This window comes from Ochotona curzoniae, unplaced genomic scaffold, assembly GCF_017591425.1.
Source record: "Ochotona curzoniae isolate NIBS_2020 unplaced genomic scaffold, NIBS_Ocur_1.0 contig_908, whole genome shotgun sequence".
Taxonomy (NCBI): Eukaryota; Metazoa; Chordata; class Mammalia; order Lagomorpha; family Ochotonidae; genus Ochotona; species Ochotona curzoniae.
The window spans coordinates 24,739,929-24,755,990 of record NW_024466607.1 but is presented as its reverse complement, the minus strand read 5'-3'; the positions used below and the strand labels follow the sequence as shown (position 1 = coordinate 24,755,990).

Here is a 16,062-nt window from a genome sequence, read left to right as displayed (position 1 = left end):
ATTGCCAGCTTCATTTTACCTCTTTCAGTGTAGCTTCCAAAATATTAAATTATAATGGACAACCGACATTATATGTTCTATTACACAGAGCTGCTCGATGTGATTAAATATAGCCTGACATGGGAAGTCCAACAAAAGGGCAATATTTTTCAGGGATATTTCTAAAGAAAAAGTGGACATATATTCCTTCTTTTGTACATTATCTCTGTATTCGAGGAAACTTAAATTTTATGCAAAACAATATTGGTACCCAATAAAATTTTAAATCTGCACTTAACTTCCTGGTAATATGAATTCCACATAAACTTTCTAAACCATTTATCTCTCTAGATATTCATTTAAGGAGAGAGACGAAAAGAGGATCAATACCCTCATCTGCTGGTTCATCCTTCATATGCTCACAATGGTTGGGGGCGGGCCAGGCCAAAGCCAGGAGTTGGAAACTCAACCGGGGTCTTCTTTGAGGATGGCAGCACTCCAAGTATTTGAATATTTGAACCAGCTGTCACGTGGTATCTACCAGACATTTACGCATTAACAGGGACCTAATTAAGAGCCAAGGTTAGGAATGGAATCCAGGTACCCTGATAAGGAATGTGGGCATCCCAAGCAGCATTTTGGCTGCCACACCAAACACCTGCCTACAAGAACTTTTTGAAGAGCCCTCATATCTCTTACACAGGCCCAAACATCTTAAAATATTCGAAGTTCTTTCATTTCGCTCATTTTAGGTAATGGCAGCTAAGATTCTAATAAGACTGCTTCTATTGCATAAGTAGTTTTTTTTTTAATCTGTACTTCCTCAGAGGCAGAAAATGAAGATAAGATGGCCCAAGTACTTTGGACCATCTCACCTGATTGGAAGACTCATATTGAATTTCTGGCTTCCAGCTTTGTCCTGGTCCAGCCTTGGCTGTTGAGGGAATCTGGAAAGTGGAAAACTTCTGTCTTCCAAGTCATCAAGATGAATAAATTTTAAAAGAATAATAATAATAATAATAAAGCCTAGAGCAATGATAAGTAGTAGTGAAAATGCTTATCAAGTAGAAAGACTTTGGTGAAGATTGTTGAAACACTGGAGTCCAGATGCCAGTGCGCTAACAGCTAACCTGGGTCAAGCCACTTAAGCAAGCATGGCATAAGCTCCATTACCCCATTTTGGGATTGTTTGGTAATAGCACCTGTCTTGTAAGTAGGATTGGAAAATCAAGGAAGGAAACACATGCAAAGTATCTGACATTGGCTATTTATTAAATTTTTTAAAAAATTCATATTTTACCAGCGGCACCTCTGATCTCCAGCCCCACCCTTCTCTTCCATCTCCAATGTAGCCAGGTTTGCTTTTCACAGTGTAGCATGTCCTCAGAGCATTTCAACTGGTCATCAGCATGCCACATGTCAATGACATGTCATCAAACAGCCCAGAGTCAAGTTCATTTCTGAAGTGGATGACAGTTAGGGTGACTGTCAGATATCAAAGAAATTTACACTCTAGGGACAGAGCTGCTCTCATGTCCTAAATCCTGCTCTCTGGTTTTGTACAACCAAGTTTTCATTTCTCCACATTCTTCAAATTCAAAGTAGCAGCCTCCTCACCTGTTCCTCTTAATTAGAACAGGAAATGCACATAAAAGTTTAGCCAGATGGAAAATAAATATTTCACTAGCAAAGGATAAAACACTGTGTTCTAAAAGGGAATCTTTATTTCAATAAAGGCATTAACTACATTTCAACAAATTCCTTTGCTATCGGGGGGAAGTCATGGCAGAGCAAACCACAACTGGCTTCCCACTACAACATGTGTAGGAGTTCTCCGGTTAGACAAATGACACGCTTGTGTCATGCTTGTATCTATCTGGTATTCTCTGGGATATCAACCTCCAAAGCCATGAAATAAAACCAGGACACATGCAAACAGCTGGGATACCTTTTTAAAACCAAACGTTACTTTCTTTTTACATTGAGAAAAAAATGAATCTGACAGTGAAAAATCTTAGTGCTTAGAGCACTATTTCTACTCAGTGTGACTATTCACCCACCTGCTACAGAGATATTAATGCACTGATGATATTTTTTTTCTGTAAAAGATACAGCACACATGCTAGAATACCTTTCCAAAAAAGATTCTGAATTTGAAAACATCTGTCCTCAATGCTCTCAGATAAGGGATTATAGACCCGCACCATATGGTAATGTGTACATGGCTATGTATTAGGAAAAATGTCTTCGCCTCTATTCATTTGCTAAGGTGTTCTAAACAGAGCTGAAATGAGCCAGCTGTGAGTTTCACTGGAAAGGGCACACACAATCAATTTGGATCATTTATGCTTATTGAAGACTTCAACTCATAAAGCACCAATAAGTCTGAATCAACAACTCCTGTGATCTTTCATTGTAATAAATACGATTTTAATTACCACAGACAATAGGCATGCAATGAACCTCTGCTTGAATAGCACTCTGAGAGGCTGATTCATCTGGAGGTTTCACTGGAATTAACTCCAGCATTAGCTATTAGTGGAAAGATGGCAGGGTTCCATTCCTGTTAGAGTTATATGAACCTTTAAGTTACTAACTGCAAGAACACAGAAACAGTTTGAAAAAGGGAGGGGACTTCGGATCAAGTAGGAGTCATTATTACTTGCTAGCTATAAATGATGGAGCAGGGAGCAGAAAGCCTAGAAACCATGGCACTGTGACGCCACAGCTGCAATCTTAGTACATTTAGAACTTTTAACCTCCAAGGATACCCAAAGGCATTTGCAAAGAAGTCCTTTCGACACGTGAAATGATATGTTCATAGGTTCTAGGGATTAGTGAGTGGAGCACCGTGAGGGAAAGGAGAACAACATCTTATCCAGCAATCTCTCCCTCCCTCTCCCCCCCCTCCCCGCCCGCGCAGCTGATCTCTCTGTAGTACTTAAAGTTGGCAAATACCACCCGCCTCAGGGCCTTTGTGCATGCATGATGATCTGGTATGCTCCAAGTCAGCTCCTTCATCTTAATAAATACTGCTGTCCCTGGCTAAATATCCTCCTTTCTGTTTCAGAGACTGTATCACAATGAAAATGACACAGCTACTTAGGCGACTACCTATATAATTTGTGTGTCCCACTAAAATGCAAATACCTTGAGAGCAGGGGTCATGTCTTTCTGGGTTTTATGTCCCAGTACCTGTACAACAGAAGATGAGGGACAGCCAGAAATCAAGCTAAATAATAGGGATGAGGGCATGAGAGATCTGAAACAGATTCTCATCTGCTAGCCAAGTCACTGTAATCTGCCTCCAGTGCTTTTTTCCTACTGTAATTGAGCTGTGAGGAACACTGGATATTGAAGTGCTTTTGTTTTCCCTAGCTTTATCAAGGACTTTTTGTCGTGATGTTTTTGGTATAGGAACAACGAAGTTAAATTCAGGATTTCAGCCAGGGAATCGTAGAGGTCTAATTTTGGGATGGCTACAAACCTGTAGGGGACCTCAAAGAATTCCTGGGGAGCAGCGAAACATATTAAGTTGGGTTTCTTGAAATCTGCCCTTGGGGAGCAGATCCAGCTTCTTGTAGGGGTATATGATTCATATTCAGCCCACACAGCTGGAGTAGTGAAGGGGTTGCTTAAATTCCCAAGGTCATGATTGTATCTCCAGAACAGTCTAAATGAGCCAGTGACAGCCATGCCGTTACGCATGAGGCAAGGTACACCTCCTCTGTAAACACAGGTAGATGAAGTAACTTCACAAAAAACAAATCTTCATTATTCAAGCACATTTTAAATGACACCATATCAGCTTAGCATGGGTTCACTGCACTAAATACAGCGCTTTCTCTATTCCATGTACTTACAACAGTGACATATTCGTTCTAGAAAATGCTTTCTTTCATTGGGGGAACTATCCTATGCATCATGACGCTTAGTAGACTCCCTGAGAGCAGTTCACTAAAAACCAGCAGCATGCTACTGCTAACAATACACCCAAAGTGTCTCCAGATGCTGCCTGTGGTCCAAGGGGGAAATGCTGTCTCAACGGTGAAAGCTAGTTGCGTCCTCCCAATCTCAGCACCACTTTCACCAAACACCTTCTGTAGCCCTGAAGCACAGGGCATGCAAGGCAAACACAAGATGTTTCTATTGCTGACAATTACACTTTTGTTACTTTCATTACAGCTTCAGGAAAAAAAAAAAAACAACAGTGTAGTTATATGAAAAGAAAGACCAAACTTGGGATGGTCAAATAGTATAATTATCTCAGGGAGACCCAATGTTAAATATAAGAGCTCAAGCAAAGTGATTTAGAATATAATATTAGACATGTTTGGGACAAAAGTGAACAACTTTCCTGTGTGTATTTTAAAGTTAAATTTGATCTAGTTAGTTACCTTTACATTCAACTTCTTCCGAATATATCACTGAGTAATTTAACAACTCTGTCACATTTTAAGAAAGCAAGCTATGAATGAACCAGATGGACTCCAATGAAGAATCCAATTAATATAGACAGATTTGCCATCTGATATGACTTGAAAAACAGCCCAACAATTTGGTCAAACAACAAATTTGGGCATCATAGCTGCCACTGGTAATTAGCTTCCAAATTCAATAGCTCCCTTTAAGTAAAAGAGAACTGACACATTTCATTGAAAGTCAGAAGATTTCCAAATAAAACACATCCACTTCACCCATTTTTCCATAATCAAGTCGGGGAGGGGGAAGCCTGCCTTGGCATCAGGGGAATGTGATCACGAACGAAGCTGACGCTCCCACTTCCTAACTGCAGGGTCCTTCTTTGCCAAGGTAGCTACCAGGGTAAGTTTTCAAGTGTAATGCACAAGTCTTCTGTCCAAAACTACATTAACTGAACAAATGTCAGCCCAATTCTAAGACAAAGAGGTGTCAGAGCAAAGCTATAAGTATCCCCTTTGACTCATACTACTGTCAGCAAGACCAGAGGGGAGATCCCACATGGAGAAACATCACATTGAATTGTTTCTAGGAATCAGGCTTCATAAGCACAAATAAAGCTGAGACTTCTAAGAAATGATTCATTCTATTTACTGGGTAGAGGGGAGCCCATTAAGCAGAAGCTCTACCCCTGAGACACACAATTACTGTGACTGGGCTGGGAAGTTTCACAGATAGAAATGGCTCACTGCAGGGAGATTTCTGGTACCAAGAAATGATCAGCTAAGCAAGAAACAAAAATGAAGTGTCTTTCCCAAGAATTTCTGGTTTCTACAGGGACAGTATAAACATGCTATTAATTTCTTATTTTGTATTTTTTTACCCTCCCCAGCCAAATTCATGGATCCTGAGAGTTCACAAATAGGCCTAAGCACACCCTATCCATCATATGATACTTTATGTCTGCACATCTGTTTTCTTTGTAAACCGAGTCTTAGGTATTAATCTGATAATCCAAACAGGACATGACTTAAAAGAAGTTACAAAACACTAAGAGAGGAAAATGTGTCTTGGCCACTGAGTTTGTTGATCAAAACATGCTGCCAGTTTCGACCCAGTTAGTTGTTCCACAAACTTGGGATGATGTTTATCCATGTAAGAAAAACCAATAAAGAACAAACAGGTTCATTACAATAAAATAGTATTTACACGCTAATCATGAATGAAAGAAAAAAAAAACGTTAACAGTAAAACCATTAACAAGAGAAATGGAGATACACTCTCTTTCTGAACCCCTTAGAGCAGATACGCACAAGCATGTGACATAGCCCACAAAGGTCTGTATAGGCTGTGAGAATACTAACACCAAATGGTCTTAAGGTGGAAGCCAAATGTCACCTTAAATCCAGGGCAGTCAACAAATGCATACCATCATTGGGCACAGCCCCTCTCTCTCAACACGAAGCAAAACAAAAGAGTTTCAAGTAATATCACAGAAGAAAGAAAGATCTGAGACGCCTCGACAGATTAGCAACTTTTCTGTTTTGTAAAGCGTGTCAATGAAGTGACCCAAGTTTCAGACAAAATGTCACCACTTTCAGAAAGCTGGGTTTCAGAAAGCAGACAGTGAAAAGAAGCTGCGTCATAGGAAACAAACGAGGAACATCATTGACCAGAGGTGAGTTTATTCAAACCACAACGTCTGTGACTTCTCCTTGTTGCTCCCATTGCACAAGGGTAAGTGACTTGAGGATTGATACCTACCTACTGTGCTCTGAAGAACAGATTTGCAGTGTCTAAGTTTGACATGCAAAATGGCTTATGGAAAGGATAGAGCCTCCTATTAATGTTAGGGCCCAAAGCACAATTACACACTGAGATCTTGTATTTCTCTCACCTCAACGGGAAACCTCCGGCCGTTGATACTGTGTTCGGAGCCAGCTGAGCCATTGCTGTGACCCCAGTGGAATTCCACCTTCTCGGCTTTGAATCTGCCAGGCAGGCCTGCGCCACTGACAAAATAGTCATCCTTCAGAAGAATGGCGACTGCAACACAGAAGGGAAGTGGATAAAACAAAGTGAGTCTCAAAACCAAGTATTTCCTCTGTGGCTTCCAAAATAGTCCACAATGGTAGTGATATGAACTAGTTCCTCATATATGTGGCTAATGACATCATTCTGAGTAAGTAAAAGTTCGGCTGCTAAATGTTCTTGAATCTTTAGTTGGCTCTACATTGTGATAGGACTCACACAAGGATCTCAGAATTCCATTTAACTATTTAACAGACTAGAAAATAAACAAATACAGTGACTGAGTAAGCCTGGATGAATTAGTGTCTGCCCAGTCTCCTGGATCATCAAAATTAAGTTGAGTGAGACTTTACTCTCTTCAAGGACTGACTTTGAAGCTACCCCAGAATTCAAGGAGTGGAATGAGGTGGGAAATAGAAGTCAGATGCAACACCCATGCTTCTTTGATGAGAACCATTTCAGTATCATTAAACAAAACATGTGGCTTCTTTCAGTTTCAAGGGCAACAATACTGAGGAGACAGTAGGTTCTTGGGATTGTAGATACTGTAACTCATTATGTGTAAGCAACTGCAGTACAAAACTTATTAAGTTTGTCAAATACTGGATAATCTCCATTGTTTTAAATTCTAACCATCAAAAAATCTGTATTAGGCCAACCAAAAGAATAACATACAAAAATTCATATATAAGGAATATCAACCAATTCAGATGCTAAACCTCAAAAATACGCCTCTCTTGCTTGGAAATATGGGAAGGAGAAACCATGAAAAAATAGGGTTTAATTAGCAGAAAAAAATATTTTTCCAAAAGGATGTAATTTCCTTGGTGAACAAAAAAAAAAAAAAAATGGTCTCTATTCTACAAGTGATAGAGTTCTCTCTTCCGCTTTCTTAAATGGATTCATTTATATATTCAACAAATACTTACAGGCTGCTAAATACTCTAAGGTGACAACTAAAATGCTGAATGCTTTTGATCAAAAGCTCAGCTTTTGCAAGGCATGGGAAAGCTCTTGTGTCGTCATTGTATCCTCCTCTTAAAGAAATCCCAGTTAGAGCTTTAGAGAGAAATCCTGCATGAAAATTAGGTCTCCATAAAAGATAGGGACTAGACTAATGACCCATTTCTAAAACAGTGCAATTAGTTTCAGTACTTCTCTATATAAAAGCAGCATTAAAAGCAAGTGAAGGAACCCTGCTCATATAAATCCCTTTTTATTGCATTCAAAATGCAGTTTTTCTCCAACTTCTGAAAAATATACAGTAAAATGTTCAATTAGCGGGACAGTGAATTAAAGGATAAAAGGAAGTAAAAGCAAGTGTTTCTTGTCCCAATTAAACATGCTATAGTGATATTCTACCTTTACTCTGTGTTGTTGAATAGATACTGGCAAGCTCACCCTATGCTATGGGCTAGCCAGCAAATATTTCAGGCTTGGTATATCTCTTGGTGTAACCAGCTGATCTTGGCTTTATGATGAAGGAATGGCCAAAGACAATATGCAAATGATGAGTGGGGTTTTGTTTCAATCAAATTATATGCAACCCCAATGAGATTTGAAATGGAAAGTATCAACATATGCAATAGAATATTACTTTCCTTTCAGTTTCTTCCAACTATTTTAAAATCAGCAAACAGGAAGGGAGGCTATCATTTTGAGATCCCCAAAATATATCTTAGAAGTTAAAATATTATCTAAACTGGTAAATATCTGTAAAATACAATTTATATATCAAGTTTTACATGTTCTCAGATTATATCAGCATATGCCTTTAAATCCAATGTCAAAACACAGAGGCACCAGCTCAGTGGGGTCTTAACTACCGGCGATGATTCTCAGCCTGTTGCAAGTTCTCTGTCGAACATATTGCATCCAGGACGAAGGCAAAGCATCTGTTGCAATATACCAGGGACTCAGCATCCTCTTATAAATATTTGATTTCACCTAAATCATTTATGTCTCTGTCAGGGGTCATTTTACTTGTTTTATATGAATAATTAAAAGCATAATTAGGGAACTGTACAATCTGAAACATTAATCTCATTTTTCATTTCATGGCAGTTTTCAACAGAGCACACAGCATGTTACAGGCATATATACCTCTACCAAAACAGCTTATATTCTTGTTTACATATGAAACTCTGCAAGTAGGAACTGTACCAGCTCCACTGTTCTCCATTTTCTGGTGACTACAGGTAATGAACAGTGTACTAAAGCCAAATGCTCCCAACTGGCTACCACAGGACGCAGAACTTCTGACAAGCAGAAAGTCAAGTGATACTGGAGTTCTCTTCTGCTTCCCTTAACAGGCCTCGGCAGATTATCTGCCTGCTCCATGCCTCAGTTTCCACAAAGGTTCAAAAGACAATAGAAGTTCCTACTTTGCCAGGTTATTTCAATAAAATCACACTCTGAAAGCCACTTAACACAATGACGTGGGCTCAGCAAGTGCACTACCAATGACAGTTACTACCAAATGCCTATCCAGGACTGAAGCAGAGCCCTGTGCTGCACAGAAGGGCGGCACACACGTGTTAACTCCATTCTCAGCTACAACACAGGTACAATAATTCCATTGGAAGATACTGCCCCAATTTAACACAATACCATCCTTTCCACAAAACACAAACTGTCATTAGACAGGGGAGAAACAGCAAAGCATGCCTGCAGCTTGAGATTAAATTCATTTTCTTCACTAAAACACAGAGTGAAAAAGACACTTGAGTTTATTGGGCTATTTCTATACTTTAAATTACATCAAAGAGAATTTCAATGCGGTGCTAGTATAATTGGCCATATTTCCCTGATTCCCATTTGTTTCTCCTTTTTATCCAAGAGCAGATATTCAATTTAAAGTTAACAACACAGGAAACTGTGATTGATTTTCATAGGTTATAGACACATACATAGTGCTAAGTCTGTATTAAACAATTGGTTTTCCCCTCTGTGGTTCTTATTTTAAAAAGTTTTAAGCTTTGTTTCATTTAGTTAAAGTAAAACAAGCAAAATGAAAGACAAACAGCAAATTAATACTACGGGAGTAACAAAAATGAAAATCTTAATTTACTAAAATTATAGCAAAAAGGGTTGAATTTAGATAAGGCAAAAATGAGGAAGGTAGCAAACAAGTCGCTAAAGATGGAACAATAATGGTGTTTTAAACCGAATGAGCATGTGCAGCCAATAGTCATTACTATGAAAGTATTAGGAGATCATGGGGAAGTGATCACGTTGTGAAGGTGGAAACTTCATGAATGTGACGGACAGCCTTATAAAGGAGGCCTGTGAGAGCTCTTTCCCTATCTTCTTGGGGGAAGGACAAGATGGCACCATTTTCAGATGCTGAGCCTGCCAATGTTTTGATCTTGAAATTCCAACCTTGAAATCTGCAAGAAATGCTTGTAGTTGAAGCCACTGGGTTTAGAGTATTTTGGTAAAACAGCATGTCATACCAAGACAGAGGAACGAATGGGAGGACTTGGCAGAATCGGCTCCTCCAGTGTCTTAGCTGCTAACATGGATCGTGTTACACTCAAAACAGAATGATGGAAAGAGTAGAATGAGCTGGGGGCTTCAATAGGCCGTAATAGTAGTCACCTATAGACTTTAGTTCTATGCTCTGCTGACAAAGAAGTAAGTTTCTGAGTAGGTTAGATATGGGGAATGGATGAGGTGGATTCTGGAACCAGTAATGTAGCTTTGAGTACAATATCTCCATTGTCTGTCTACAAGAAAATGACTACACTTATTGGTCCCTCAGTTTCCAGGCTATTAACTTGGGAGAAGATGGCAGCTACCACACTGGTTTGTGAGGAGGCTCACCAAGGTTGACAGGTGAAGAATGACCAGAACAAGAGCTTATGTGTAATACGATGTAACACAGCTGGCATTGCGGAAATGTTGCTTGCACAGGCCATTATCATAGGCAGAGGATCCACACTTATCACGAGATTCCGTGTGTCTGGGACTACTTCCATAGGGACAGCAGAGAAGTTAGAGTTGGCTTGTAACTTGAATAAAAAAAAAATGAGCTTTCTCCTGAGCTTGAATGGAGAGTACCTGGCATTCACCGCTCCTTTACAATTCATCCACCAACTGTTTATAGATTAAATTCACCGTGTGTATACAACGCAGGGCTAAAGCAAATGTTCACACCAAAATCTGAGTAAACAGCAGCAGGTGCTAAAAGGTAAAGAAAAATGCAAGGGAAGAAAACAAGAGCTGCTTACTGTCATCCCCCGTCCCTGATGTTCAAGACTGTGAGGGAAAACCTAGCACTCACTGGATAATAACTGTGGGATCCCAGCAAACAGAATTCCACGTCTATCAAGGAGATGTCTCTGGCCTCTGGGTAAAAGAGCAACACTCATGTTAGAAAGAGTGGCCCCCACAGCAAACAAACTTACAAGCAGTATAAAAGAGGAAATCAACTGTAGGTAGAAGGGGCTTGGGGGCATCAGGACCTAATGAGATTACCAGAGCTGAGCGTGAAAGCAGCTACCTTGGGGAAGTGCTGATGAGAGGAGCAAAAAAAGGAGTCATGTCTGTGCAAAGGCACAGGGGGTAGTGGGAGGGAGGAAGAGAAATCCAGAGTGATGCCAACCCATGAATGAGACATACAATGAGGCTAGAGACAGTGAGCAGGGCCCAAGAGAAAGCAGTGATCCCTAATAGGTTTGGGGGAAAGGGGAAAATAAGAAGAAAAAGAGAAATAGACAGGAATAGGTTAGGGAACTTGGCAGGTTACACTGGCTACTATGAGAAGGCCCAGGAGGAGAGTAATACTAGATGGTGACAGACATAGAAGTTAGGTGTCTGCAGTGGACATATTCAGTAGGACCAAACTCTGATAACAAAGAGATGACAAGCCACAGGATTATCTAAGGACTCAGGTAACCTGTCACAGCAGCAGAAACAAGGGGCATTAGTCAATCCTTGAGCCAAATTAAGATATGGCAGAGATATGGCAGATGACAGCCTGGCAGAGGACTCTACTCCTAAAAACAAAAGGATGATTAAAAAACTGCCCTAAAAGGCTAATTGGTTAGTTAAGCTTCTGCTAATCCTGCCATCTTAACACAAGGTCATCTAGCAATTTTTAAAAATTAAACTTGAGGGCCCGGCGCGGTGGCGCAAGTGGTTAAGTCCTCGCCTTGCACGCCCGGGATCCCATATGGGCGCCGGTTCTAATCCCGGCAGCCCCACTTCCCTTCCAGCTCCCTGCCTGTGGCCCGGGAAAGCAGTCGAGGACGGCCCAAAGCTTTGGGGACCCTGCACCCGCGTGGGAGACCCGGAAGAGGCTCCTGGCTTTGGATCGGCATAGTATTGGCCCGTTGCGCTCACTTGGGGAGTGAATCATCGGACGGAAGATCTTCCTCTCTGTCTCTCCTCTCTGTATATCCGCCTTTCCAATAAAAAATAATAAAAATAAATCTTTAAAAAAAAATAAAAATTAAACTTGAGTTTTCTTTCTGGGGCTGCCTTGAGCTAATCAGGGAGGCCCCTAGGACATTTACAAGCAGAGGGTTGGGCAAAAAAAAAAAAAAAACAACTTAAAAAATGTTTAACACTCAAATGTTTCCAAGCCACCTGCCTACTTGCCTGACATTCTACTTTCAAACAGAATATGTGGCAGTCCTTTTGTAAGTAAAATAACCAACCTGGTATGGACAAAAACTAACTTCACTCAGAAAGAAACTGATTCAGAAATCATGACTCCACACTGGTCTCAGTGACAAAAATGGTGTCAGTGAATTTGGAAATCTCAAGAAATACACTCGGAATCGATGACATCCTTTGTCCAGACCCTTTCCCATTCCACATTATCAGAGACAAAAGAGGTTTTATTCAAAGGAGAATATACTTAGATTATTACTGACAACACCAAAATCCGCCCACCATAGGTAATAAAAATATTTTTTAAAGATTTATTTTTTTTATTATTTTTTTTTTATTGGAAAGGCGGATATACAGAGAGGAGAAACAGAGAGGAAGATCTTCCATCCGATGATTCAATCCCCAAGTGAGTGCAACGGGCCGATGCTATGCCGCTCCAAAGCCAGGAGCCTCTTCCGGGTCTCCCACGCGGGTGCAGGTTCCCAAAGCTTTGGGCCGTCCTCGACTGCTTTCCCGGGCCACAGGCAGGGAGCTGGAAGGGAAGTGGGGCTGCCGGGATTAGAACCGGCACCCATATGGGATCCCGGGCGTGCAAGGCGAGGACCTTAACCACTGCGCCATTGCACCGGGCCCAATAAAAATATTTTTTAAGAAAAAATTTTCAGTTCTTTTCTGTGGCCTGCTATGCAGAAGGAAGGCAGGAAGAAAGGAAACATGAAGGCTAATGCTGGCAGGCTGTGAGAACAGGCACAAACAGGTGATACGGCAAACACGTCCCAGGAAGCACCACGTCAAGAAAGAGGTAGAAACAAAAGGCAGGATGAGAGGAAACCACAAAACAGTCAAAGCTCTGGACACCACCTGCCACGTAGCATCCCATTCACTTCCAATCCAGCTCCTGCCAATGTTCCTCGGAATGCAATGGAATATGTTCCCAAGACCTGTGTCCCTGCCACCCGTGTGGAAGACCCAGCAGTTTCTGACTCCTGGCTTCACTCTGGCCCAGCTTCAGTTGTTGTAGCTTCTGTTTAAGGAGTAAAGCAGCAGAAGATGGCCCAAATCCTGGGGTCCCTATCACCCAAGTGAAAAACCAAGATGAAGTTTGAGGCCTCCTGGTTTTGAACTGGCTCATCCCTGGCTGTTGTGATCACTCAGGGAGTGAATCAGTTGATAGAAGCTCTCTCTCTTTTCTATCTATCCTTTTGCTGTCGCTGCCTTTCTGATAATTGCATGTTTTGTTTTTTTTTTAAGTCAAAGCTCATGGAGGAACACACAGAGAAAGACGCACCAGGAGCAATAACTGAACAGAAAGAATAGAAACCGAAAAGAAAGTTCAGAACAATATAAGGACAATCAAAGACACTCTCACATTTTCTTTCCAATCTCCAAATTGTGAAAAGCTTCTGCCTGTATTTTTGGGCAACAATGCTAGGATTATGAAATTACATCTCACATTGGGGCTAAGAATTAAAGTTCACGTATTTTGGAGGGATTAAGCACCATGAAGACAGCCTGGAGTGGTTGTCCATTGCTAACTCCCAGTTCGACTTATATCTGTTAATATCAGAAGAGATGAATGATTCTCCCAAGCCACGCAGAAGCACCAGTTGGCTTGAGTCATGAACAGCAATGCACAACCAAATGCAGGTTATTGTTCCACGCTGTCATTCTCCTGATATGGAGAAACCTTATCCCTGTGTGTGAGCAGAGCGGAAAAGTGATATCTTCCTGAGACACTTATCACGGTTCACACAGGGCAACAGCACAGAGAAATGACTGAGATTAAGATTTTATGTTGCTCTCTGTACAAGCTTACCATTAGTTTGCTCATTTCTTATCTCAAGAGTGTGTTCTTATGGTGCCGCTCCACTACAAGAGTTACAAAAGCCAAGTAAAATAGAGTGGATGTTACAGTCTCCTAATCTTTGACTTAATTTTATGGGCTCAGCAGAACACTAGGAATTGGCTCATGACCTATTTATCTATACCTCAATTATTCTCCATCAATTCTTTCTTAGTAATTTAGCATCCAGCATGACTACATCTCTGCCAGACACTAGGGTAAATATGAATAAATAAGGAAGGATGCAGGCAATGAACAGGGAAAGTCAACCAATATAAAAGGAGTAAATGCAAGTAGATGAATTATGGCAAATACATTTTCTATTTATCCTTAGTGTAGGATATAGGAAAATAATGTGTGAGAAAGGAAAGGTTGCAGTGGTGGGGGCTGCTGTTGGGAGGGGCTAGAGATTAAAAAAAAACTATCAAATGTTTAAAATTCATGAGAGGCCATAGCTTAAATCTTAAATTCTGACCATTAATTTAGAAGCTAATGCTAGGAACAGCAAGATTATCTTGGAAACACTCTTGATGAATGCATTATCTTCTATTCCGCTAAAAATGAAAGAAAGGGAAATAACTTCAGATGAGATCAAACAGGCACTGGCACAATAGACAGTTATGGCTCCTCAAGAAGAAATAGAGAGATGCTGCCTGTCTGGGAAAGATGTTTAGCTAACTTCTGAGAAGTGGGAGAAGTCAAACCCAGCCACTGTATTGATTATGCTGGTTTGGATATACAGCACTCTTAGAGGTTAAGACAGAGCTGAGCACTAAAACTGTTTCATGGGAAAGTTACTGTCTGTATGTAATGGGATGCTTTAAATATTAACTTTGTTTTTTTTAAAGATTTATTTATTTTTTGGAAAGTTAGATATACAGAGAGGAGGAGAGACAGAGAGGAAGATCTTCCGTCCGATGATTCACTCCCCACATGAGCGCAACGGCCGATGCTATGCCGATCCGAAGCCAGGGTCCAGGAACTTCTTCTGGGTCTCCCACACGGATGCAGGGTCCCAAAGCTTTGGGCTGTCCTCGACTGCTTTCCCAGGCCACAGGTAGAGAGCTGGATGGGAAATGGGGCTGCCGGGACTAGAACTGGCGTCCATATGGGATCCCAGCAGGTTCAAGGCGAGGACTTTAGCTGCTAGACCACTCTGCCAGGCCCAATATTAACTTTCCATATTCATATTTTAATATCTAAAGGACCGTCGATTATACAGATCTGTGACCTGCAAACTTCCATCAGGAAAAAAAAATAATCCCTCCTAAAATAATTTCCTAGAACTTTGGGATTTAAAAAAACACTTTTTAAAGATGAAAAAAAAACCAAATTGCTTCAAAATTAATGATTTAAGAATGGCTTTTTGTTCATCAAAGTGTCCAACATAGATATAAAATGAATGAATGCAAAAAAGATCATGTGGTTTATAATATATGGATTTTTGAAAGTCTTTTTCCTGATGATTCTATATTCATTAAGAAGTAACACAGAGACAGAATGTCCCCCCATTCTATTTCCTCCAATCTTACATTTTTAAAAGCATAACAAAATGATGGTGATTTTAAAAAAACTGCAACTATACAAGTTGCCAAACATTATTATTCATTGTGGAAACTATTAATGTGTTCTGTTCAACCTAATTCAATTGAATCTTAATTTCTCCAAAATATTTATATGAACCAATTTGGCACATCAGGATTAGTTTTAGACTGTTGTGCTAAGAAGAGAAAGAGAAAAAATGGTTGATTTCTAATTGGGGAGTGGAAATTGGGGTAGGGGAAACCCAGACTATACAAAATTGTACAATAAAATTCAAAAATTAAAAATTTTAAAAATAAAAAGGTTGATTTCTACATCTAAGCTTCTAAACTATCCTACGTTAGCTACTTTCAAAAGATCACCAAAAACCACTTTCTGATTTCGCACACAAATGGTTGTCACTGTTTAAGCTCCTTTGTCACAGAGTCATCTCACCTCAGCAATACTGAGGGATATATCATGAGGTTTACCATGCTCAACAGAGCTTGGGAAGAAATCAAATTTATTTCTGCTTCTCAGAATGCTGTGCTTCTGGGCCCAGCACAGTGGCCTAGCAGCTAAAGTCCTCACCTTGAACGCACCGGGATCCCATATGGGCGCTGGTTCTAATCCCGGCAGCTCCACTTCCC

General features: G+C 40.4%; 1 protein-coding gene across 2 annotated transcripts in view; it reads right to left on the bottom strand.

The window, feature by feature from the left end:
• PTPRG (protein tyrosine phosphatase receptor type G) overlaps positions 1-16,062 on the bottom strand; it is a 678,048-nt gene that overhangs the window by 258,820 nt on the left and 403,166 nt on the right. For both annotated transcript variants that reach the window (XM_040994746.1, XM_040994747.1), the window contains exon 4: positions 6,296-6,444. In XM_040994746.1, coding sequence (XP_040850680.1) covers positions 6,296-6,444 — 149 coding nt within the window. The remainder of the gene's footprint in view (positions 1-6,295; positions 6,445-16,062) is intronic.